The 26129-nt window shown below is 52.4% G+C and overlaps 1 protein-coding gene across 3 annotated transcripts in view; it reads left to right on the plus strand.

The window, feature by feature from the left end:
- The window catches only part of LOC111151183 (ATPase plasma membrane Ca2+ transporting 4), a 92977-nt gene that overhangs the window by 39152 nt on the left and 27696 nt on the right, over positions 1-26129 (plus strand). For all 3 annotated transcript variants that reach the window (XM_022508985.1, XM_022508987.1, XM_022508986.1), the window contains exons 2-10: positions 4853-5491; positions 16394-16591; positions 17230-17487; positions 17957-18082; positions 18507-18632; positions 19721-19756; positions 21329-21490; positions 25170-25384; positions 25737-25979. In XM_022508985.1, coding sequence (XP_022364693.1) covers positions 5299-5491; positions 16394-16591; positions 17230-17487; positions 17957-18082; positions 18507-18632; positions 19721-19756; positions 21329-21490; positions 25170-25384; positions 25737-25979 — 1557 coding nt within the window. In that variant the 5' untranslated portion in view covers positions 4853-5298. The remainder of the gene's footprint in view (positions 1-4852; positions 5492-16393; positions 16592-17229; positions 17488-17956; positions 18083-18506; positions 18633-19720; positions 19757-21328; positions 21491-25169; positions 25385-25736; positions 25980-26129) is intronic.

Raw genomic sequence — 26129 nt, forward strand, 5'->3', positions numbered from 1 at the left:
GTATCACAGGATGGTCCTTGTCCTTGAGGCAGGGTGTCTTGGATTCAGCCTGGGGCACAAATTCTGGCTCTCTGAGGCTCTGTTTCCCTGCCACGACAGGACTGGACACAGCAGCGCCCTCCCTGCAGGGCTGCAGGTGAGGATTCGAGAAACAGTATGCGCAGTGATGATAAGAGCTGCTGTGCACGGACCAGCCACTCCGTGTCTGCCGCTCTGCCAGGCCCCATATAACACACACGCACACGCCCGCGCCTCTGACCTCTCTCATTCCCACACAAGGTGCCTGCTGTGGTGCCTGGCTCGTTGTAGGCGCTCAAGTACTGTTATTTCCCTCCTGTCCAACCCCTGACTCCATTGCCTCCCTGTTCCTGCAAATAGGGAGGAAAACAGAGCCTCACTTGGGAAAGGGAGCCTCCGGATCAGAACGAGGGGAACAGGGTATGGGATGGGGGGTGCTGGCACAGGTTTCATATTTCAGTTTGGTGCTATCTAAGGTGGGACTGGCCTCCCCACCCCATTCCCCCCCACCCCGCCCCACCCCAGCCCACTTCGAAGTCTTCCCTCCTTCCCCGCTCCAGTCCCCACAGGGCAGTGCAGCCTGGAGGCCAGAGTTGAGGGCGGCCCTTAACTATTCCAGGCAGGTCCAGCTGCAGAGCCGAGCCAGTCTGATTCCCCAGCTCCTGGCCCCTCCTGTTTCCTTTCTCCCGTTTCCATTCATACTTCGTTTCCCATGCATCGGGCCAGATTCAATAGGAGCCTTTGGCAGAGGAGATTGGGGGGGGGTGGCTTCCTTTTGGATCCTCAAAAGACCCCACTCTATCCCCTACACGGAGCTACCCTTTCTCCTCCTAATCTGGGGCTGTACCTCTTCCTTAGCACTGGGAAAGCTTCCAAGAATAAGGGATTCCTTGGACAAAATTGGAGGAAACAAGAGTGTCTGACTATTGTTTATGGTTTGGTGGCTCAGGGCGTGCGGTTCTTGTCTCCGGCAGCTCCGGTTTGGAGCTCTGGAGCAAGCCCAGGAGGCCTGAGGCTTATCACTTTCCAGGAAGTGGGGGGCGGTTTGCTTCTCAGGTGCGTATGGGAGCGGGAGAGGGTCTGTGTCAGCCCCTGTAACGGTAAATGTAGTTGATTCTGAACAAGAAAGAGGAGGAAGAGGCCGCATTTCCTCTAAGTGGAAATGGATGTTTTCTGTACTCCAGAGATGCTGCATTTTAAAGGACCTCTTAGATGTTTGTCTGAAAGTGAGGAGGGAAGGAGTAAGGTGTCACAAAAAGAGCGCCAGGCAGACGAGGATGCCAAAGACTGAATCACTTATTTATTTCCTTGGACCTCAGTGTCCTCATCTGTAAGGGAGTGGCGGGGTGGGGGGCGCTCCTAGCTGTCCTCCCTAGAACTGATACATGACCGCACTTTCACAGGTCATCCCAATTGTAGAACAGATGTTACAGGACTTTAGGAAGACAAACATTGAGATGATTCAGCGATCATGTAAAGTAATACGATTACTTGCCCCTGAAGGAGGTGATGGGAGAGGGTTTGCTCTACCATGCTGTCATCCTTTAAGCAGGCACAATGCTAGAAACCAGGAGTGAGAATATACCTTACCCAGAATGCCCCAAGCTAAATGACTAATCCTGACCTGATGAGAGGTGGTACCTCCCAGGCGTCTGAACGTTGAGTCTGAGGCCGAGGCCGAGGCGGTGTGAGCGCTTACAGATGATTCTTTGCCAGTTGCCTAATAAGGACAGGGGCCAGGCAGGCTCGGCAGTTGCAGAGAACTCACATTCTAAGAGTTCAGGGAGAAGCATGGGTCCCCACAACGCCCCCAAATTCCAGAAGAACTTTCCTAGAGATCCCATTTTAAACCAGGGCCCCAGCTGACACCGCCCGCCTTGACTCTAGTGCTTGCCCTCCCCTGCGCGCGTTTCTAGAGCTAACCTGAAGCAACAAACCTCGTTCCCACAAACCACACGCCTCATACGTTCGCGTCTGAAGTGTCCTCTTCTCACTGGTTGCCCAAGTGAGTAAAAAATGTCTCCTCTTTGATATCTTGAGGAGAGGGTCAAAGTAAGGAATTCTGACTCAGACTTGGCCCTTTCTAGAAATCTAAGGCTGCCTGGCCTAGTGGTATTGCCAGTGGTTATACCCTAGCTAATGGTTATTGCTGATGAAGCTGCTTGGAATTTTCCATTCTTTTTGAGGGTTGGGAGTTCCCTCCGGCAAGGAAAGATGGAGGGGCACAAGGAGCTTATTGGCCTTCTGCTTAAAGGGCTAGATCCCAGAAGTTCATTAGGATCAAAGTAAGCCTTCTCCCAGCACTTGAGAGCAGACACGCCAGATGCTGGGCATCTTTCATCTAAGCCTTCCAGGCACTAGTTCTAGCTCTCATTGCTGTCCTTGATCGCTTTCTCAGGATGGCATGAAGAGGTAGGGCTCATTTTTCTTCCCCCCCAGGTAAAGGCGGGAGGAACCGAGCCTTAAGAAGGACAAGAGACTTGCCCAGAGGATGCCTGGGAAGATGGTAAATCTGGTTTAGAATCTGCTACCAATTATTTAACAACGTCAGATTCACTGGATGCCTACTGTGTATGGGCTGTCTTCAGGCACTGGGGATAAAGCCCTGGGTGAGACCAGTGCACACCTTTGCTCTCAAGGAACATAGAAAACAAATAAATAGAAAAAAAGTAAAATCTGATTTCCGGTTTAGCACTCCATCAGCTCGGTTCTCAACATCCTCTTGAAAGGTTAAGGAGCTCTACTTAAGGGTCAAGATGGGTTTTTTACGGCTAGAGCCCTTCCCACTGCTTCCAGGCTTAGGCGGGAGGCCGAACTGGAGGGATATTCTGTGGTACCCCTGGAATCCTTGGGCCAGCGGGATGATGGGAATCTGACGCACTGCCTCACGTTCCTCCCGGACCTCTGCTCCCCAGGCTGCTGGACATCTAAAAAGAAAGGCAGAAAGAAGAAAAAGAAAGGCAGTATGATATTTGGAAAACAATAGCAACAACAGAACAAAACCCTGCCTGCTTAGCCCTCTGTCAGCCAGAGTCGCTCTAAAAATCTCTGGGAAAAGGAAGAAGCAAAGGGTACACTAAGGGGGGAAGCAGGAGTGTAGCCAACTCCATCCCCTGGATCCTGCTGGGAACAGGATTCATGGAAATCAGTCGCAGCTTTGGCCACATGTGATTTTTGGAAAAGTAACTGGTAAAAGCGGCAAGCCTTTATCTCATGGTTCTTGTGCTTCTCCATTCACCTTCTGGCAGGGAGGATGTCATCTGTGTGTTAGAGGGGGGCTGTCCAGAGCTCCTTGGCACCCCCTGGTAACTGAACTCAAGTCAATGGGTTCTGGTGCTACATTTAGAAAGAGCCCCTTTGGGATGCCTGGGTGGCCCAGTCGGGTATGCATCTGCCTTCAGCTCAGGTCATAATCCCTGTGTCCTGGGATCGGGTCCTACATCAGGCTCCCTGTTCGGCGAGGAATGTCTCTCCCTCTGCCTGCCGCTCCCCTGCTTATACCCTTGCTCTCTCTCTGACAAATAAATGGATAAAATCTTTTTTTAAAAAGGGGAAAAAATACCCCTTCATATTTTTTGAGCCTCTTCACATTTAAATGATGTGGGGGCGCCTGGGTGGCTCAATCAATTAGACGTCTGACTCGGGTTGTGGCTCAGGTCATGGTCTCAGGGTCCTGGGATCAAGCCCCATATCAGGCTCCGTGCTGAGTACAGGGTCTGCTAAAGATTCTCTCTCCCTCTGCCTCTCCCCTGCTCTCTCTCTCTCTCTCAAATAAACAAGTGGCTGATGTGTGACAGTGGGTCCCATGTGACAGGCAGGAGCTGCTCTCTGAAGTAAGAACAGTGCGGGCATGAGCCTTGCCACCATCAGCCCTTTATAGCCTCACTTGCTCGTAGCTCTCGGCCCCTCCCCAGAGTCAGAGGGGGAGCCCCTGGCTCTCCGAGGAGAGAAATGCTGGTCTGAGACCATCTAGTGCTCGCTCACTTGCAGGCTCACACTGCTCTCGGGATGACCTTGCTGTGGCCTTGGGCTTTATCTGAACTGTTGCTGTCTTATCCCTGCCAGCGCAGTAACTTTAACTCTCAGATTTACCCTTAAACTCTCTTCCTTCTCCTCGGAGGTCCTTCTGTCCCCTTTATGTCCCCACCCCGTATGGCCGACTGCCGGTTCATTTTACTCTCCCCTTTCGAACTGAAGGGAAGCTTTTTGGAGGGGTGGGGCTTCACTCCAAGACTCAAACCCAGTTCCTGACCCGTTGAGGGCAGCGGCAGGCCATGGGATTTCTGGCCGGCCAGAGGCTAAGTATTCTGAGGGGCCCCAGAAGACACAGGCATTGTCTATGAGGTTATTCCTCCTGGTTTGTACCTGTGTATGCTGGGTACAGGGTGTGTGGGCGGCAGACTGGCCGGCCACCCTCCAGGTCACTCTGGTCTGGACTCCTCTTCTGACCTCTTCTCCCCCGTTCGAGGCAAGGTCAGACCAAAGGATTTCATGGCGGGGCCCTCAAACTAACAGACGAGGGAGAGCATGAGAGCTGTTCGTTTCTGGAACGGCCGGATCCGTGTCCCTCGGCTCGAGAGCGCTGTGATGGCAGGACGGGGGTGTATCTAAAATTACTTCTCTACAAGGGGGTTCACAGGCTGCGGGGGCCTCCCAGGGAAGAGCAGGCCCCTCCTGAGTCCGTCTGCTCAGCCCGGGCCTCAGCCACCAGCTGGGCTTAGGCATCAACTGTCACCTAAACCCTTGTGCTAGAATGAGTCCCTCTTGCCCTCGCAGATGCCGATCCTCGTGGCCGTTCTAATTGTTTTTGTCTGTCTTGGAATCTTTATTCCAGAGATCCAGTTGTCAGCAGTATCCAGGGAGCCCTCCTCTTCCTCCTCCTCCTGCCGCCTCTCTACCACTGCCGTCGCTGGTTGTTGCTAAGGTGGCCTCCATGGTAACATGCACATCCTGTTTATACCTCCATCTGGGCAAGTTGGTCTAAGCTAGGAACCTACCTACCCTGGACAAGCACTTTCGTCACTCCCTGGGGACACCAATCATCGTGACACGTGGTCCGGCTTCCACTCGGTTCCCCCATCCTCTTCCTCCTCTCGCTGCCAAGCTTCACACACAAAAAGGATCTGGGCCAGAGGCTGCTCTAGTCCCATCTATTTCCTCACTGGGCTCCCCAAGAAGCAAGAAGTAAGAAGAAGTGAGGCAGAAAGGCAGAAGTTCCCGAGCAATTGAAGGGAAACTCCTCGTTTTCTCTGGTCGAGGGGCTTGGTAACAGCAGGCAAAATGACGAACCCAACAGAACATGCCTTGCCGGCCAACTCGATGGTTGAGAGCCACGAAGGGGACTTTGGCTGCACAGTAATGGAACTGAGGAAGCTCATGGAGCTGCGTTCCTCTGATGGAATCGACCAGATCAACGTCCACTACGGAGGGGTGACGAATCTGTGCAGTAGACTGAAAACCAACCCCGTGGAAGGTAAAGGCCGGACCAGGGGCGGGGACCCGGAGCAAGGTGCCCGGTGTTCCAAACCGTTGCTTCCTTAGCTCCTGGAGGAGGCAGGGAGAGACCTGCCTGGTGTACCTGTCTTTTGCGAAAAACGTGGTCTCTGAAGCACCGACGGGGGGGGGGGGGGGGGGGGGGGGGGGGGGGGGGGTGGGGTGGCGGGGGGGGGGGGGGGGGGGGGGGGGGGGGTGTGAGGCCGTGGAGAGCCATTTCTTTCCTAGGGATGGTGTTCTCTGAAGATTAAGCTTTTCTTCCTTTTTCTGTATCAACGTACAGAAAGGAGACTGTTCGTCTCTATTTGACAGATGCTTGTGTTAGATGCTTTTATCAGCAAACAATCAAGTCTCTGATTCAGGATCGGTCTCTGATTACAAAAGAATTTAAGATACGGTTCTGCTCCACACTGATCGTACAGTGTGACTGGGGACACGGGGCACCAGAACAATGGATGAGTCCATTGACCTAGTGTGACTCCTCTCCATCGTGGACAGTCAGGAATAGGGTGGAAAGTCATAGGGTATATGGGCGCACCTACCATATCTTTGGATTATTCGCTTTGTGTCATGTCGGGGAATTATTGATGACATTTTCAACCCTACCTGGTGTGCTTTGAGAGTCATTCTTCTTAATCTATTCTTAAAAGAGAAGGGGAAACCTGGCTTCATGCTTCCTGGCTCAGTTCAGTTGCCTGATAAGCCATGGTAACACAAAATTTTGCCTCCTCAAAATGGAGACAGAACCAAAGGAACCTTCTTTTCTCACGTGCACATGGTTATAGCCTCCCTCTTACGGGTTCTTACTTGGTTCTGTCAGTGAGGCAGGGCACGGCTGAGCAGCACGAGACAGAGTAAAGATCTTGCCCTTTAGATGCCTTTAACTTCTTGAAGTGTGCTATTTCTGAGCCTTTCTTGGAGGCTATATCATTTTTCTTGCCAAGTCTGAGAAGTTTTGACCCCTGGCCAATGCTGTAAGTTTGTGACTTAGAGTTCAGACTCTACAGGATTAAAGAGAGAGAGAGGTTTCTGTCTATTTCTGTACATCGCCCGTGTCTTGCTTTCTTTGCAATCAGAGAGAGCTGCCCTCCGTGTTCTCTTTCCTTCTAGAATTCAGTTTCCTATCTCTCATGAGTTCAAACTCTAGCTCCATCATTTTTTAGCTTACAGTTACTAGTGTTTTTTTAGCCTCTCTGAGTCTCTTTCTTCTTTGAAACTGATGTTAGCACTTAGCCCGTAAGGTTATGGGAATTAATCATTGGGATTACATATACGTATGATGTGTGTGCCGTGCTCAAGCTTGTAACGGGTATTCAATAGATGGGCTGTCTCAGATTAAAACAGAGCCCATGTGTCTGATAGCCATTTGCCGGAACGCGAGTGCCCATGGAGCACCATGTATTACCTTCTCTGGAAAGGCTCCCCTAGCCGGTGGCCATTTCCTCCTTTCACCTCTTGATGTCGGAGAGATCTGGTTCGGATGCTTAGCTGCCTTGGCGAGGCTCACTCTTTGCCTTCTGGCTAGAATCTAATGACTGCCCTTTGGGCACTGCTTACTTCTTGTCAGCAAGATTTCTTTATTCTGCCACTTCTCTAGTAGTGTTGGCCTTAAATAAAGGCTATTCGTATTATATGTTGGCTGAGAGACGCAGGAGCTTGGGGTCACCCGTCAGAATTTAGGCGGGACCTTTGTTCCCTTCCTACACCATTCGTGATTCTTGTGTCGAGCTGTCTCTCTCACAAAGTGAAACCCAGGTGTCCAAATCAGCTGGAACCTGGGATGCATCGATGTAGTTAATGCCCTTTGATTCTTTCCCAGTGCTAGTTTCAGACCTATAGTTGAAAGCCACGCTTTCTGATGGCAGGTGCCTCTGCTGCTTTGGACCCTGGCCATGTCTGAACCCCGGGACCCCTACCATGGGCGCCGTTGTCTGTTGCCATCCCCCTGCTTCCTTAGATCATAAATCTGTATCCTGATCTGTTGCAGTGTAAGACTTGTCAGAGGGTTGCTGCTGGAGCTAGGTTTGCAGGGTGTCTGAAAAAAATGTTTCCCTGAGTAATATTTACTCCCCAGTGCCGACAGTGACCTCCTCGTGTGTGAGAGGAATAAAGGCATCGAAAAGGAGACACAGAAGAGCTGTGACACAGAAGTCCCCAGACAAAGATGATGCTGAGCTATTTAGTGGGGCAGGCCGAGAAAAGAGGATCACTATCCGGGTGCCTCGGTGAGCTGATGCTATGAAATGCCAGCCGGTTCACAGAAGACCACACTGAGGTGCCTGACAGCCTTGCATAGTTCTGTCACCCGTGGGAGGCCCCTGCGGACTAAGAATAAGAATAAAGAAATTCACCTGGTGCTTGAATTCTGCCAGTTGGAAACCTGGTGACATCTGGGGAGACAGGTTCCTAGAGGATGACCCTTCCCTTTTATTTTCTGCTGGGTTTTGTGTAGGTTTGACAGATTGTTTTACACCATAGCTAGTAAGGGGCCTAATGGAACTTGGGGTTTATAATATTTATGACACTGACGTGGTTTTATTATTGGAGATTTACACAACTGTGGAGGCAGGGGGGGATTTAGTGCTACTCCTCCCTCATGCCCCCTTCCAGGCCCAAAGGCTTAAATGACCCGCCTAAGTTCTTATGACTGGGTAGACTGTGATGAAGCAGAGATAATTTAAAAGTTTGTTTTATCTTTCACGGCCTGATAAAATGTCTAATTGTAACGCAGTGCTAATATTAATGTAATAGTAGCTTATGTGCCTTGAGCATGCAGGGCTAGTTGGAGCAAGAGCCGTTGCCTCAGGGGCCGAGAGCTGGTTAGACGCGAGGATGCTGGGAGGCACTCGGCTTCCACAGCGTCCGGTAACAACAAGACGCCAGGCTGAGAGTGTGTGCAAAAAAGGGAAGGAAAGTTAGGGAAACCAGAAGGGGTGGGAGAGACATGAAAGAGGATACGAGCTTGCGTCTCAGTGACTAAAGGCCTCTGCCTTCATGGCTCTGTCAGACAACAGCGGAGAGGCAGGCCTGAGGCTGTGGCTCCTGAGTGAGTGAGCTGCCTGGCCTCAGCTTCATGTAGGGAAAATCTGAGCATTTCGCACCAATGGTTAGTCCGCCTGCTTCTTTTTCTTTCTTTCATTCCAATGTCTTCATCCTCCGCCTTCTATTATCTCCTCTGGCCCCACCCCAGCACCCGCTCCCCAACCAGTGTCTCCATCCCCCAAAGAGCAGACTGTCTGGATGGCACCCCCTGGAGGATAGGCTTTGACCTCCAAACTGGCTTTCCGTGGTTCAGTGAGCTTTGTGACTCTGGAAAGGGAATCTCTGGGGCATAGGGAGAAGGAAAAAGTCATTTTCCCGAGACTCAGTCTCTCTTTGTGTGTAGGAAGAAGAGACAATCCTCGTGAGATTCTTTGGGTCTAGACAGAAGAGTTGCATGAATCCTCCTTCCTCTGTAGAACTTCTCCACATTGGTCCTCAGCTCTGCTTGCCCTCTTCAGAGAAAGAGTGATGTCTCCTGAGGGGGAGCTAGGCCAACAATCAGGAGGAAGGTCTGGGCCCAGACCGGAAAGGGCAGACAAGGGAAGCCCTGACAGAATAATAAAGCATTGCCTGTGGGCTTCTTTCAGAAAGCTAAAGACGATTGCTATGGATTTGGATCGAGTGGAGCAGAATGTTGGTGGGAACTTCTGTTTCACATTCCCTCTGTACCCTGCGACTTCTCTGCAGAGCGGAGGCCGTGACAGGGATCCAAAGGGCTTTCCGTTCCCTTTCAGCCATATTCAGGAGCTGGGGACCCCATGGCGGATACGACAGACACGATCCCTCCTTCCCTTGAGCTGATAAGAGGATACACAGAAACTAAGGCAATTTGAGAAATATTGTCACGGTGCTATGATGGGGAAGAGCTGGGTGTGATGGAAGCAGCCAGGACAGGGACCTAAGCTGAAGGGATTGCAAGGGAGGGGAAGGGGCTTAGAAGGTGAAGGTGACTCCTGTACATCTGATTGTCTGGGGAGGCTCTGGCCTGGCCTCGTTCTGTGGTAATTGCTACCGCTCACTGAACGCTCCTGATAAAAGATGCTAGCATCTTTGCCTCACAGAATCACTGAGCAGCCGCTAGGTTTGGGGAGCTGAGATTCTCTGGGGAATAAAAACCAGGAAGGGAAAGAATCTGTTTTAAGACAATCCAGCCCAAATTATGATTCTGGTTCATGAACTGCAAGATTGGGGTAACACTTCCTGCCACCCTAAGATCTCTTACATTCTTGTTCCCAAGCCTTGGGTCAGTGGCTTGTTCTACCAAGTATTATCCATTTTTCCACAAGCTGGGACATGCAGGGATGGGCTTTTCCTCCATGGGGCAGATTGAAATTTCCAGTAACATCTTCAGCCTGGAGAAAAATTAAATACATAGCCCCAGTGATAAATAATAAATATTTACCTGCAGTACTACTGCATTACTATTAGTACCTCCAATGCTAGTATTATTTATATAGTAAGGTAGGCAAGAAATGGAAGTGGATGAAGTAATATAAAAAGTTCTGGTATTTCTCCCACACTCCGGCAGACGGATGTATGCGCCCTACTTAGAGACCACTGCTTTAGAGAATGCTGGTGTTGGGGGGGAGGAAAGAACCAGGCAAGCGAATATGGGCTGGGGGGGATGTGAGAGGAAGATGGCAACTGGCTTCTTTGGCATTTTCCTCCCTATCTTTAGAGCGTATGGTGTGTTTTAGAATTTCTGTATTTAGGAGTGCATCAATTTCAGAATAGAAGTATAGCCAAGCTCCTTCTCTTTCCTCCAGCCCGCTGCCCTGTGGCCATCACCTTGAACTCTTGCCCCAACTTGACTAAAGATGCCAAATAAATGATCCCAAAAGTGGTGTATGTGGGCCCGGCTGCAGAGGCCAACAGTCTGGCCCGCTCTGCCCATCACGCTTTGGGCAGATCTATTAGTTCTACTTTGAGATGTGGGAAGGACTCAAGCCAGAAGAATATCTTGGCGGAAAGGGAGAGAGCGTGGAGGTGGGCAGACCAGCTCAAACAGCCAGAAAGCAGCTACGCCGTGATGGAAGTAGTTGAGGCAAGTCCAGTAGCTTCATAAAAGAAATACTTAGTACTTTATAGAGGAGTGGGAAAGGCTTCCTACCAAACCCTGGGGAGGCAGCATCAACAGCTGGAAGGAGGAGGGCGGGTGTTGGAGAAAGAGCAGAGAGAAAGTGCCCTCCCTCTGTCCCTCCTTCCCCTGCAGGGAGTTCCAAGTTGCATCCTGGGAGTTCCCTGTCGGATTTGACTTACATGCCCAGGGCTGAACGAACAAACAAACCAAACAAATGAGGCCAACAGTGTGTGACCGCTCTGGGCCTTTTCTTCCCAGCCCAGCCCCACAGGCTCAGCGAAATCTGTTCCGCCCCTCCTTGCCCAGAGTGGGGCTTCTGGGCTAGCTGGCATAATGTTGCCAGGCAGGGGCCAGAGAAGTCTTAAGGAGGAGAAGGGCTAAGGCTTCCTGGACCCGAGAACCCTCCCTGCTCACTCCCCTTCGCCTTGCCAGGAGCCCTTTGTACTGCATTCCTTTGGGAGCCCTGCAGAAACTCCTGCAAGTTCAGTGTCATTCTGAACTTTCTTCTTGCCTTGCATTGAACATCAGATGGGGCTGGGAAGAAAGATCGCACTCCCTCCTTGGCTGAGGCAGATGTCGCGTCTCCCCCTGGAAGTAGGGCTTTCGCTCTTTTTATTTAGCTCCGAGGTGTGAGCACCAGGGAGCGTGACACTGGAGGGACACGCGCGCGCACGCATTCAGTGTGGGAGCAGGTGGCCGAGCAGAGGGCTGCAGGGGGCAGACGAGGGGGCTTGCTTTCTCTGCGCCCCCTTTGGAGTGTGCAGAAAAGGCGCAGAATGGAGGGCCAGACAGCAGGAGACGTGCTGCCTTTCTGAACTGAGAATGAGGAAGAAGCCATTCTTCCCAAAGTCTGCCACCCGGGACAGACGGCTTTATCTCTAGGGGCTGGAATTCCGGCAGACTGAGAGCACATCTCCCAGCTCTGGGTGTGGTGAGCCGCAGATGCTGATGTAGGGAGATGTTCGGCCTCTTCGAGAAGTGGCATTTGGTTAAAACCTGTGGTCCCCGTACTGATTTTGAGCTCCTCCTCCCCTGAGCCCCCAGTCCGAGGTGTTTCAGGTAGGACTTGAAAGGCGTCTTTCTTTCGTCGGACTTGAGAGGTATTCCAATGTCTGTTCTCATGCACCAAAGCTGACTGCCTTCGAATCAACACGAGAAACCTCTCCCTTGTACTAGCTGTGTGGGAGAAGGTTCTGCTGTCTCTTTGGCAAGGCAGCATAACTCAGACAGCTGGGAAGTCCCTCCTGATGTCTAACCTCACCCCACCCTTTCTGGGGCTGGGCCGGTTCTCATAAGGGGTGCCTCTGCCGCAGTCCTTGGTGTCCTAGGGAGGATGGCCGTGGCCCTTCCCTGCTGGACCCAGGCCACTGAGGGCTAGGCTTGCAGCCTCTCCTCCCAAGTGCTGATTCCCTGCACAGGCTCACAGCAGACGCAGATTTTCCACCGCTGCCTGCTAGCAGAGGCTGTGTAACTCCCCAGCATGGGGTGGGGTGATGACCTCACAGCCTGACATTCTTGTCGCCTCTCCCAGCTCATGTGTTCAGTCCGGTTCTTACGGCCAAAAGTACTCCTGATTTGGGTGGGGCTTTCTCGCTCATGTTCTTGGGGACAAAGATTCCTCTCATTTTTATTTTTTTAATGTATTTCTAAGGGGAATCCTTTTCCTGCGTTTCTAGCATTCTTTCCCTGCCAAGTGTTCCTTCCCCTCTCCAGGAAGCTGTGCGAGTATTTTCGAAGCAACTGCAGAGATCGGGGACTCATACCCTCTCCTTGGTTGGCCGAGTATTTCTGTGAAATTACAGTTGCGGAGAGCAGGGCCTGAGAGCCTCTGGGGGCAGGAAGAATGGAATGGAAAGCCCAAAATTGGGGATTGGCTGAGCTCCCAGTCCCGCATGGCTTTCCCGTGCCCCCGCCACAGGTCCAGAGAGAGGATTCCCAAGGCCGTGAGGCTCCAGCCCCCACCCACCCCACCCTGCCTGGGGCATGCTGGGAACTGGGACAGCCACTTGCCAACTTAAGGTAGCCACCACAACAGCTGAGGGTCGGTCTCTTAAGGTGGAGCGGACAGAGGAGAGAAAATGGCAAAAAGGCAATAAGTGTGTGACTCTGAGAGCTTCTAGGCAGGAGCCAGGCCTGGCCTTTTGTTGCTCTCCTTAATGAGGCTCATTTGGTTTGCTTGGGTCCAAAAGATCCATAGGCTGGACTCTGACGGGCCTGGTGTCACCAGCTCTGAGGACAGGAAGAAGGCAGGACTAGTTCAGCGCAGGCGCGAACAGTGGGAACAGGGCTGACTGACTTCGAGGCGCAGATGAGAGTGGCACGTGGGCTGCTCTGCCCCGAAGGAAGCGGGGTGACCGACCATCCTGTTGGCCTGGGACTGAGGGGGGCTACAGTTTCCGTTAGGGGGGAGCGGGGCAAGAGCCTGAGTGACACTGCCCGGGAGGTCCCAGGCACACCAGGGACCAGTCAGTCACCCGCAGTGCAGCCTCAGTGTAGCCGCTCCCCACCCCCGGGCCCCTTCGGTGTTTGGCCTGGCATCCAGCTGCGGCCCGGGGTGTGGTGTCACCTCTGCCTACGGCTTACATAACCTCCCCAGGCCTTAGTCGGCTCCAATGTAAAATGGGGTTCACAGTAGCTGCCACCTAGGGGTTTGCGGTGTCTGGATGAGGAGACACTAGCGTGCCCGCTGAAGCATCTGGCACATAGTAATCACTTAGATGTTAGCAGCCTGATTTATTACTCATCCATTCAGTTCATTCAGCACATTGGTATGCGTGCCATGTGCCAGGCACTGCTATAGACCTGAGGGACAAAGACGAAAGTCCTGCCCTTGTGGAGGGCGACAGACAGACCTCCTAAGGGAATGCGTCATAGGCTGTCTCAGGGAGAAGACCTGTGGAGGGGAACACTGGCACAGGACAGGGGCATGGAGTCCTGGAGCAGAGAAGCCACAATATTAAATAGGATGGTCAGGGTCGGCCTCACTGAGAAGGGGACATGTGCGCAGAGACCCCAAAGATGTAAGAGAATGAGCCCTACCTAGCCCGTGAGGAGCCCGCTGAGCCAAGGAGAGAGCTGGTGCTGGGCCCTGAGATAGAAGCTTGTCTAACGCACTCAGGGAATGGCAGGAAGGCTCGCCAGGCTGGAGCTCAGTGAACCAGGAGCAGACAGTAGGAGTTAAAGGGTGGGAGGCCAGGGGCTCTTAAGGGGCCTTACAGAGCATCATAACGGCTTCGGAGCCCAGTTTCAGTCCCAGTAAAAGCCAGCAGAGGATTCTGGGTCGGCAAGTGGCAGGGGTGGGTTTGAAGAAGATCATTCTGGCCACTGTGTTGGGAGGACTGGGCACAGGACAGCTAGGGTGGGAACAAGGTTACCGTTTAGAGGATGGCTGTCATCACCCAGGCGAGAGGCAGTGCCAGCTCAGACCAGGATGGTGACAGTGGAAAGTGAGACGTGAGAGGACCTTCGGTATTCTTTGAAGATAAAGCTGCCAGGACATGCTGGCTTCATGGATAGAGTGAGGAGAGAGAGAGAGGAGGCAAGGGTGGTCATGGGTATTAATCTGAGACCAGAGAGGGCAGGATGACCTCAGATGGGGGCTTTCAGTCAGATCTTTGTCTTCACTGCTCTTGTTTTGGCCTCTGCTGGGCTCTTTGAATGTCCCTTGAGATGATATCTAATACCTGCTGTGTGCTTTGCCCTCACCTCGTTAAGGGAGGAATGGCATCTCCTCGCTGCTTCCCAGGGAGATGAACAAAGGATCAGAATTCCTTTCCCTCAGGCCAACCTGGCCTCCAGTACAGCAGCCCCAAACTGGCAGAGCCCCCGGCTCTCAGGTCCTTGGGGAGAAGGAGCCAGCCAGGACCCCCTGACTGCTCAGCCTCTGCCTGCCTGGGGGTCAAGAGGTCCTGCCCAGAAACACTCCTTTCCCAGGCCCTTGCTTTCCCTCCCCACTGGGAACCTGACTTCCCAGAGCAGTGGACACAGGGAGCCTCTGGGAAGCAGCTCAATTTGCTTCCAGTGCTTTGGCCAAACCCCCTCCTCTGTGGAGCTTGGCTGTGCCGCTCAGCCCTGTTCAGTCGGAGGCTAGTGTGGTGCATCTGGGTACCAGAAGGCAGGAGGGCCCAGATAAGAACATCTGCCCTGCTCCCTGTTTTCCCTCTTCGAAGCACTGGCCGCCCAGAGTGACCTCCCTTCCCCGACTGCACAAGTGCAGATGCCCATCCATCCCCCGACACTTCCCCTCCATGGAGGGTCCTGCGTCCATCCACCCGGACAGCTTAGGGTCTCGAGGACCTCCCCTGTTGGTTTTGGTTTTTGGGTAGAGAAAGGGAAGCCCTCTCAGGCCCTGCAAGCAATACCCCCTTAGGGACCTATTTTCCCATTTTTCAGTCTTTTTCTGTCCAAATGTCTTCCTTTGGTCTGACCCAAATCTCTCCTCTCACCATGTAAGGTACCACTCTTGGTTCCTATGGAGTGGAGATGGGGAGTAGAGGTTTGCCCACACGCCATGCCCCAGTCCGCACCAGGGTAATAGCCCCTCGCATGGACTCCAGTGTGAGGACGTCTCTGGCCTCAGTAGCTCCCCGTTCTCCTTGCTTTCCCTCATGTGCTGTGATGCTTGCTGGAGTGCCCCTGTCCTCTGATTCTAACTCTCCTCTGCAAGGACTTTTTTCCAAGACAAAGATCACCCTCCCCTCCCCCCGCCTATGCCTGGGAGCCCATGAACAGGGCCTCCAACAACTTTACGTGAGAAAACCCTGCCTTACTTGCTGCTATGTGTAAACAACTTTAATTGAAGTCTTAGGATTTCCCTCCTTCCCTGACAGCCCAGCAGAGGGGCCCAAATATAAGGCCTGAGATAAAGAAGGCCCAGGAAACAAGTCTGCCTGTCCCTCCCCTCTCCTGGCACATGCCTGGACCCGGCAAGTGTGCTCACATAGGACGTGTGTGGTCATGGGGAGATGCGGTTAACCGAGCACTGTGTACTGTCTGACTTCATGGCTTCACCTTTTTGTTCTTTTTTTATTCAACATGAGTAACAGTGGTCCTGTTAATACCTAACTTAGTCTCAGTAGTACTAAGTACACAGTACTTAACAGAGTGATAGTACCTCTTAGCGCTAGGTGTCTGTGTCTGTGTGTGGGTGGGGGACTGACAAGGAGGGAATGGGCACTGCACCTGGGCACCCCGAGTAGGAGGCTAAAAGCCCTTCCTGTTGATCTCTGGAAGCCCCTGGAACTTGGAATCAGGACAGCTGGTTGGGCCCTGTCTGCCAGCCTCCTAGCATGACCTTGAGCAGAGAGCTACTTCTTTCGGGCCTTTGTGTATGCGCCAGTGGATGGAAGCTAACTCAGTTTTGAAATCAGCAACAGCAGATACATGTTTAATGTGAGAGAAAAGTTCTGTCAGCACCAGGAACCCTTTGAATGTTTGTGTTCTTAGAGCTGGAACCTGCAGCCTACTGGTGAGAGGAGTGAGGTTTCAGATCCCAGGGAGCTCACCCTGGACACTAAGAACAGTGAAGGACCCCCTGTGACCATCTTGTCCCAGTTTGCCCATTTTGAGACTAAAGGTTTCACAGCCTTCTGCGTCCTGGGCAAACTGCGGGGACTGGTCACCCTAACTGGATCTCCTACCTGGGTGGAACAGGAAGCAGGGAGGTCTTTATTTCAAGAAGCTTTGGACCTCCTTCTCCCATCATTCATTTCTTCCCCTTGTTTTTCTTACCTGTTCCTCCCACTCATATCTCCATTTCAGGTCTATCTGGGAACCCTACGGACCTGGAGAAACGTAAGCAAGTATTTGGACAGAATTTCATCCCCCCCAAAAAGCCCAAGACCTTCTTAGAACTGGTGTGGGAAGCCCTTCAAGATGTCACACTCATCATCCTGGAGATCGCAGCCATCATCTCCCTTGTCCTGTCCTTCTATCGCCCCCCTGGGGAAGAAAATGAACGTGAGTGTCTAGAACAGCCTGGCATGACTCTGATCCTTGTTCTTTCCACTCCCACCAAAAAAGCACTAGTATTCATGATTGACAGGTTTGTAGCTTAAAAGTTGACCCTTCTTTCCAGAGTGGGTTCTCCAAAGAAAACCAACGAGTAGCTGGTCAGCCATTCCTCAACCCATCCTGATTCCAGAGTCTTCTTCCCCTTCTCCCACCAAATCCTTATGCAGAATACTTCTACCCTCACCCAACCACCAAAACCTGCTTCTCAAAGTGCTCCCCACCAATTATCTGGCATTATGGGAAATAGCAGTGACCTAGAGCCCAGAGCAGGGGCCTGGCCTTGTTGGGAATCGTAAGTTCTATGCATATGACTGGCCAGTAATTTGTACTGATGTGCTTTGTGCTACTTACTCATTAACTTCTTTTGGGCTAACATAAATGCTTATATTGGTGATGACATGACGCCCAGCCCTGCTGTCCTCCAGTGTCCTCGGAGGATAGATCACCTGCCCAAGGGTCGTGTTTTCTAATTATTCTCTTTCCCTGACTTTCCATTCTGGGGGGTTGTGGAAACACTCCTCCCATTTTTAGTGTTCACTAGTGCCCCCTGGTAACCCTTATGTTCTGTCCTTTCCCGGGGCCAGAGTGTGGTCTGCCTGTCAGTAGCCCAGAAGATGAAGGAGAGGCAGAAGCTGGCTGGATTGAGGGCGCAGCCATCCTGTTCTCCGTGATCATCGTGGTGCTGGTGACTGCCTTCAATGATTGGAGCAAGGAGAAGCAATTCCGGGGGCTGCAGAACCGCATTGAAAAGGAGCAGAAGTTCTCTGTGATCCGAAATGGCCACATCATCCAGCTGCCTGTGGCCGAGATTGTGGTGGGTGACATCGCCCAAATCAAATACGGTGAGAGCTCGTGCTTCTCGAACCTATGTCGTCCTCCCCACCTGAGCGCCGGGTCCTTTGGCACAGGGGGCTGGGAATCACTGAGGACCCAGAAAGATAAAACCCCAAACGGCATTAGCTTCTAGGTTAGTTGAAGGAGGTTATTGAGAAGGATTCAAAGAAAGAAGAAAGTCTCCCCAAAGAATGTCACACCTGTACCCCGTGTGTCTCAGGTTTAAAAGTACATGATGTTAAGGCCATGGGAAGGTGTTGGGGAAGAAGTTACTCTTTGAATTCCTAAGGAGTCTTATCTCAGGTGCTGAGAGATGAAGCCGTCTTTCAGAGGCTTTCTTTCCTGGTGCCATCTGGGCCATTGTCCTATAGGTAGGGCCCATGGGAGCAGCCCTGAGATGGGGTTGGATGGTTCCCACCCTCTGACAAGCTCTTCCGTCCCCTCTTTCCCTGTCGCCCCTTCCCCTCTGCACACTAGGTGACCTGCTGCCTGCAGACGGGATCCTGATCCAGGGGAATGATCTCAAGATTGACGAGAGCTCTCTGACTGGGGAATCAGACCATGTCAAGAAGTCCTTGGAAAGAGACCCAATGCTGCTGTCAGGTATGGCCTCTGGCTGCTCCAGGCCTTGCCCTCTATTCCGGCCCTGCCCCATCTCCTTCCCCTGGGTTCATTTGGGGCAGGAGCATATTAGTGGGTTGAATACAAGGTTATCAGTCAATCGAAAAGAGGTTCTCTGTGAAGCGAGTGCTGTAGGGGCCTCGATAGGGCTCTGCTGGTTAGTGGTTGGGGAATGAGGGAAAGAGCCTTGCTCTAAAGCAGCTAGACACATTTTTCTCCTTACCCCCCAATTTGCTTGGTCTATTTTAAATGGGTCCAGCTCTTGACCTTTTCCTGCTATCTGCTGAGTATATCATTATCCATGGGGGAGGAAGAGGGACTGTTTTTTTCTAAGTTTGTGTTCCACACCAAAGCATGGCTAGGTAAAAGAAACAACCCTCCTTCCATCTTCTCCTTTCTCATATAGGAACCCATGTCATGGAAGGTTCTGGCCGGATGGTAGTAACTGCTGTGGGTATCAACTCCCAGACTGGAATCATCTTTACCCTTTTGGGAGCCAGTGAGGGAGAAGAGGAGGAGAAGAAGAAAAAAGGTAAGGTGATGTGGGATGAGATTGTGAACCCTCCGGTCCCCATGGCCAGACTAGGAAGCAAGGGACCAGACGTGCATGGGATGCCTGGTGAGAAGAATTTGCTGGATGAAGAATGCAGATATCCAGACTTCTTGCAGAGATAAAGATGTCGAGCCTGGCTCCCCAGGGTGCTCTGATGAAAACCAAATCTGGTCGCCTTTGAGCCTCAACTCCTGTGTGTCTGTTCGTGGGTTGTAAAGGCGAGAGATGTAAAGCTTGCCCCAAATGAGCCGGCTGGGTGCCGTGGCCCCAGCAGGCCTCTGCGTAGTCCCCCAATGCTTGCCCCTCCTCCCTCAAACGTGAGGCAGTGAGCGAACCGTCCAGGCTGAGGGAAGTCTGCTGAAAGCCTGGGCTCACAGTGGAAGAGAGACACAGCTGGGAGAGCAGGAACACAGAGGTAACGTCTACCCCCAAAGTTAGTCCCATCTTTGCCATTCACTTGCTCCTAAAGGAAGGACAAACAAGGAAGGAAGGTAAATGAGAAAAAGATACTAAGGAGAGATCAACCTTTCCCTCAGCATTCCTTCTTTCCTTGGAGAAGAGAAGGATTTCTGTCACTTGGCCGGAGGACCATCTGGGCTGTTCCGTGGAGGGCAGTGTATCAGAAGGAAGCAAAACCCGTTCCGTCGGGAACTAGACTGTAGGCCACCTGCTGATGCGTAAGGAGGAAGCCGGCCTGGTGCCGGTGAACGGACAGAGATACCTTTCAGAGCCTCTGCCATCAGGCAGAATCCGTTCCAACCCCATTTCTGTTCCCCATTTCTGCGAGTGATGGGACTCGAGCTGGGAACAGCCTCCCAGCAGCCCTGGCGCGGGTGTGCGCTCACCTGCGTGAGAGGTCTGGTCCGCATCCCGGTGGTCCTGCGCGCCCCGAGGAGGCATGGATGTGAGCAGAGACATGAACTTCCTTTCCATTTCCCTTCCCCGCCACTCCACCCCTTTCTGCGGTGGCCCTTTTGGGCTCAGAGCGGGACCAGCAGATCAGATACCTGATCTCTTAATAGTCACCTTGGGTCTCCACCCCACTTTTCTCTTTCTTGTTCAAACAGGTAAAAAACAAGGAGTCCCTGAAAATCGCAACAAAGGTAACCTCTCCACCCACTCATTTACCATGTCTACCTGCCCACACTCAAACCAGACCTTTCCAGGCCATCTGCCTTCTCCCTTTCCCTCTCCATAATCTGTTATCTGCTTCCGGGGCCTGATGCCTCATCCTGAGGAAGGTGCAGAGATTTTAGGGGTGGTCACCAGGTCCTGGTCCCCATCTATGATGCGACAACAGCACCCCCTGCTGTTGTCTCACGGACCCTCCTGTCAAGGTTTCTCTTGAGGAGCAGGTGGGAAGGATCTGCTCTTCCCCGGGCCGCTGAACTCCCCGCTTCACCGCCCTAGGCCGAATGTAAACACCCACGGTCATGGTCATGGTCATGGTCATCTGTTTCTGGGCTAGAAGACTTCAGGGTCCCGACAGTGGAGGGAGTTGGGGTGGGCAGTCCCTGCACCCTCCTCTTGCTAGCTTCCTCATCGGTGTCCTCTTCTGGCCTGGATCCTTCTCTGCTAGTCTTCTTGGGGTGCTTGGACAGAGCCCGTTCTCTGTACCTCTCCCCACCTCCTTCTTTGTTCTCGCCGTCTGTCTTCTTCCTCCCGATCTGGTGTGTGTTTCTTTTTTGGTGGCTGTGTTTACATCCTGTCTCTGTCTTGTTTGTGGAGTCTGACAACAGAGACAGTATCTCAGGAAGGGCATCGTAAGCAAAAGAGCCGAGCTATGCAGGGGTGAAGCCGGAGGGGGAGGGTGGGAACCGGCCAGAAAGGCTCTCTTGAGACAGCTACTGGAGATTTTTTTTTTTCCTTTGTACCCACGTCATAGTAGTCTTTAGGAATAAAGTCATCACATTGGAGAAGCAGGGCCTCACAGAAATAATTCTTTAATTTTAGGTCTCTTTAACTCTTCTTTGGAAAGCAAAATGGATTTATATGTCTGTCTTTATCCCTCTCATTCCAGAGGGTCCCTCCTACCAGCTTCTTCCCTCTCCCCCAAAAGACTTAACCCTCCCCGCTCTATATGTCCCCACCTTTGTCAGACAGGGGAGAAAGGACATTTCCTTCCCCAGTCATTCAACTGATATAAGAAGGAACTGGAAAATACCCTGTTTGGGGGTCTGTGTTTCTTCCCTGATGGTCTAAAAGGAGAAAGAGATGAACCTTTTAACAGAGCAGACTAGGACCCTTATGCTCTGGAAAAAATCTGCCAGCCTTCCCTGTCAGCCCCTTTCTGCACTAAAGATTCACTATTTTAAGCGCTGAATTCCAGGAAGGATGGTTGTTGGTAAGAGCACTTAGTGGCATGACCAATCCTCTTGCTGGAATAAACCTGGCTTGGGGCTCTGAGGTGGTGCCAGGAAGCTGCCACTGAAGAGGAGATCCATACCCTCAAAGCACTCCCCTTTCCTCTCTCATCGTCAGAATATCATTCTAAAGGCCCTAGCAGAGGGTGGAAGTCATGTCCCTTGCCTGTCTTGGGGTGAGAGCGGCCAGAGCTGATGCCGGGGGTCCAGGTGACTTCCGGGAAGGAGACAGGAGTTTTGGTTCCCATGCGCTTGCTCCTTGGTCCTGCCAGCTAGTGCGCTCACCTGTTCTGTTTTGTGTGCACACCCTAGCAAAGACTCAGGACGGAGTGGCCCTCGAAATCCAGCCACTCAACAGCCAGGAGGGGATCGACAATGAGGAAAAGGAGAAAAAGGTGACCAAGCTGCCCAAAAAGGAGAAGTCGGTGCTGCAGGGCAAGCTGACGCGCTTGGCTGTTCAGATCGGGAAAGCCGGTGAGTAGGGCAGAATTTTCTCATTACTGGGGCCACTCCGGATCCTTGACACTGTGGCTGTCCACCTTCTGTCCCAGCCAGGCCGGCAGAAGGAAGCTGACCCTTCCCAGGGGCTCCTGCAGCCCAGGGTGGCTGCGCCCCTCTCTCTGCCCTCTGTCTGGCTAGTCCCTGGGCCTCTCTGGAGAGAAGTGTGCGCCTGTGTGCGAGGGGCAAGGGTTAAAGACCCTGTGTGGTCTCTTCCCTCCCAACAGAAAGGAGATAAAGGACTTCTGTCTGACAGGGGAGATTTACTTTAGCAAGAAAGAGACTGGGCCGACCACGTACCTGTTTCATGTATTGGCTTGTAAATCCCTTCAGGAGAGAGAAGGCTCCTATTTGCCAGCAGCGATGCCCTAGCGGAGGGCTAGCGCCTGGCCTGGCAAAGTGTGGTAATGAACGCAGAACAAGGACTAGAGGAAGCGGGAAGACTGTGATTTCCAGAGGCTCTTTCCAGAGGAGGGCGTCACTAGGGGCACTCTCACCTATCATGAGAGGAAGTGGCTCCTCCAGCCCCTGCCTCTACATACTCTCTCCACCTTCTGTTGGGGGCTGGGGCAGGGGTTGGAGGAAGAAACAAAAGGAAGAGTGCCCCTTCCGTGGACACACCTCTCAAGGGACCACCTTGTACCACTGTCTTGTGTGCTCCTGACCCCGCCCCACTGTCTCATGTGCTCCTGACCCCAACCCACTGTCTCATGTTCTCCAGACCCCGACCCACTGCCTCATGTGCTCCTGACCCGGAACCACTGTTCATGTGCTCCTGACCCCGACCCACTCTCTCATGTGCTCCTGACCCGGAACCACTGTCTCATTTGCTCCAGACCCTGACCCCACTGCCTCATGTGCTCCTGACCCGGAACCACTGTCTTATGTGCTCCTGACCCCACCCCACTGCCTCATGTGCTCTGGACTCTGACCCACTCTCTCATGTGCTCCTGACCCAGAACCACTGTCTCATGGGCTCCTGACCCCGCCCCACTGTCTCATGGGCTCCTGACCCTGACCCACTGCCTCATGTGCTCCGGACCCTGACCCACTCTCATGTGCTCCTGACCCGGAACCCACTGCCTCATGTGCTCCTGACCCCAACCCACCGTTTCAGGTGCTCCTGACCCCAACCCACTGTCTCGTGTGCTCCTGACCCCAACCCACTGTCTCATGTGCTCCTGACCCCACCCCACTGCCTCATGTGCTCTGGACCCTGACCCACTCTCTCATGTGCTCCTGACCCGGAACCACTGTCTCATTTGCTCCAGACCCTGACCCCACTGCCTCATGTGCTCCTGACCCGGAACCACTGTCTTATGTGCTCCTGACCCCACCCCACTGCCTCATGTGCTCTGGACCCTGACCCACTCTCTCATGTGCTCCTGACCCGGAACCACTGTCTCATGGGCTCCTGACCCCGCCCCACTGTCTCATGCGCTCCTGACCCTGACCCACTGCCTCATGTGCTCCGGACCCTGACCCACTCTCATGTGCTCCTGACCCGGAACCCACTGCCTCATGTGCTCCTGACCCCAACCCACCGTTTCAGGTGCTCCTGACCCCAACCCACTGTCTCGTGTGCTCCTGACCCCAACCCACTGTATCATGTGCTCCTGACCCTGCCCCTCTGTGGACCACAGTCAGTCTAGTCCTGTACATCTGCGTGGACAGCTCACCTGGGATCTCGTTAAAGCACAGATTCTGATTCAGGAGGTCCCGGGCAGGGCCAGGATTCTGCATTTCTAACAGGCCCCCAAGTGATGCCAGTGCCACGGCTCTGCTAACCGCATGTTGAGTGGCAAGAATTTCTGCAGGGCACTGCCATAGCCACTAACCATGTGTGGCTGTTTGTTGCCCCTTAAATGAATTACAGTTAAATACAAGTTAACATTCAGTGCCTCCATTCCATCAGCCTTGTACCAGTTGGTTGATAATCACACATTGCTAGCGGCTACCGTATTGGACAGTGCAAAGGGAGGACATTGGAAGCATCACAGAGTTCACTGGGACAGCATTCGTCTAACGTAGTCATTCAGTTCCAGTCCCCAGCTGATGGCGAGCACGTGGAATCTTTTGTGTATCAAGTGTACGTGGAAGACATGAATTGCAGGTGTGGAATCAAGTTACTGAGCCTGGCACACATGTGTGAAACATTAAACAGATCCCACTAACCCCTCCTGTCCACGAACCCCTGCCTTGTTCTTTAGGGAGTGCAGGCCACCTGATGGCCAGCCACTGGTCCCCTCTCTCGTTTCAGTTAACGTTCCAGGCTAGGCCCATAGGAAGGGAGGCAAGTCTAGTGCTTTGTACCACCCAGGGAGGGAGTGCTTTCTTGAATTTTGGACCCTAGGCACCTTGTTTACCTCACCTTAGCCCTGACTCTGCTGAAGCAAAATTCAGAAGAATACGCTTTTATTGAAATAATCTCCTCTAACCTTGCTCGGATGCTCTTGCATCATTAGGTTCTCAGGAAAAGCAAAGACCCACCCTAGACTATGGTCTGAAGCAAAGCTTTTCCCAGATACTGAGCCACAGATCCGCACAGGGTGCCCAGATTCTGATCCCCTCAGCCTTCGGGGTGTCCAGGCAGCCCCCAGCAATGTTGGAGCCCCTAAGCCAGCTGCTTTCTGACATTGAAAAAAATTCTTTCATTCATATCAGTCTGTTGGACGACCAGCTTGTCCCGGCTTGCTGGGGACGCTCTTGATTTACCACTGAGAGTCCCATATCCCAGCTGCTCAGTCTCAGGCAAACCAGAATAGTTGGTCCCCCAGCTAGGGTGCCCTTGCCAAGAAACCCTTTGTGGGGAGGTGGGTGTAGGGATGGGTGAAATAGGTGTTGGGGATGAAAGACGGCACTTACCATGATCTAAATAAATAAATAAGATGAACATGTTTTAAAAATCATAATTGTCTTTTGATCTTCTTTAAAAAAAACTCTGTGCCTCAATTTCTTCATGAAAGGGGATGATAATACTAACTTAACCTCCCAGGGGTTTTGTGAGGATTCAATGAGTTGGTACACGTGAAGTGCTCTGGCCTGTAGAGTAAGCATTATAGAAATATTTGCTTAGTGTAAACGTGCACATTATTGTCATCTTCTGTCTACGCCATGGCAAGAGAAAAGTCAGGAAGCACCGTTCTGAAGGTTAGCCACGTAGGTGACGTGAAACACCATACAGTCATCGCTATAGACAAGTCGGGTGAATTACCAACGTTCCCCGGCTCCTGGGGCAGAAGCCCAAATTGTTAAACTCCTAGGAAATAGATGCAGGCACTACATTATGAATTGTCAAAAGAAGGTAGGTCTGAGATAGAATCATAAAATGCTCTTTTAGAAAACTAGACCAACTCCTTATTTACGAAAGAGGAAACGGGCCGGGAGAGAGACCGTGACTAGTCCAAAGCCACGAGTCAAGTGGGTATCGTGCTGAGACTAGAACCGGTGTCTGTGGAGGACAAAACCCGCGTCCTTTCCCCTACACAACAGTGTACAGGCGACCAAGAATGGGTAAGGGAAGTGGACATGAGTCCTTAGAGACAATGGATTTAAACCTCGGTAGCTAAGGCTACACCTTATGCTGGCCGCCTTCTGGCGAGGGCCCTGGGGACACCCTTGAGCCCGGGCTCAACGTGGCTTATTTGCTGGACAGGTCTCCTCATGTCTGCCATCACGGTTCTCATCCTGATCCTGTACTTTGTGATCGAGAACTTCGTGATACACCGCAGACCGTGGCTGGCGGAGTGCACGCCCATCTACATCCAGTACTTCGTCAAGTTCTTCATCATCGGCATCACCGTCCTCGTGGTGGCCGTGCCGGAGGGGCTGCCCCTGGCTGTCACCATTTCACTGGCCTACTCTGTGAAGGTGAGACTGCAGCAGGGCTGTCTCTTCCTGTAGAACAGAGACGGGAAGGGAGGGTGCCCCGTAGCCTTCGGTGAAAATGTAGGCCATCCCCTCTGCACAACCCCCGGATGGCCCCTCACGAGAGCAGAAGCCGCTGGCTCCACTCAGAGACGAAAGGACCATCTTGATCGGTGGCATCCAGGGTGAGATAACCCAGTAGAATCTGAAGAAGATTCACAAAAATAGTCTCCTGCATTTTTGCACAGACCAGAGCATGAGATGTGGAGACACATTGGATAAAAAATGGCCTTTGACCCATATATGGCAGAGCTCCACTGGTCCCTCCTCAAGTCTGTTCTCATCTCCTTTGTAGAAAATGATGAAAGACAATAACTTGGTGCGGCACCTGGATGCTTGTGAGACAATGGGCAATGCCACAGCCATCTGCTCTGATAAGACCGGCACGTTGACCATGAACCGCATGACTGTGGTACAGGCTTACATTGGAGACACTCATTACCACCAGATCCCAAGCCCTGATGCCCTCGTGCCCAAGGTCCTGGACCTTATTGTCAATAGCATTGCTATCAACAGTGCCTATACCTCCAAGATTCTGGTAAGCTCTTCCTTTGCCTGGACACTTAGAGTGGGTAATTGGAGGGAACCGTTGATTTTCTCTGGACAGAGGAATTGTCCCTTGTTTGTTCTGCTTGAGTTGCCACCCCACGTTTCCACTTCCTACTCCTCAGTGAACACGTTTGGGGTG

This window comes from Enhydra lutris, unplaced genomic scaffold (assembly GCF_002288905.1).
Source record: "Enhydra lutris kenyoni isolate GAN:26980312 unplaced genomic scaffold, ASM228890v2 scaffoldscaffold25, whole genome shotgun sequence".
Lineage (NCBI taxonomy): Eukaryota > Metazoa > Chordata > Mammalia > Carnivora > Mustelidae > Enhydra > Enhydra lutris.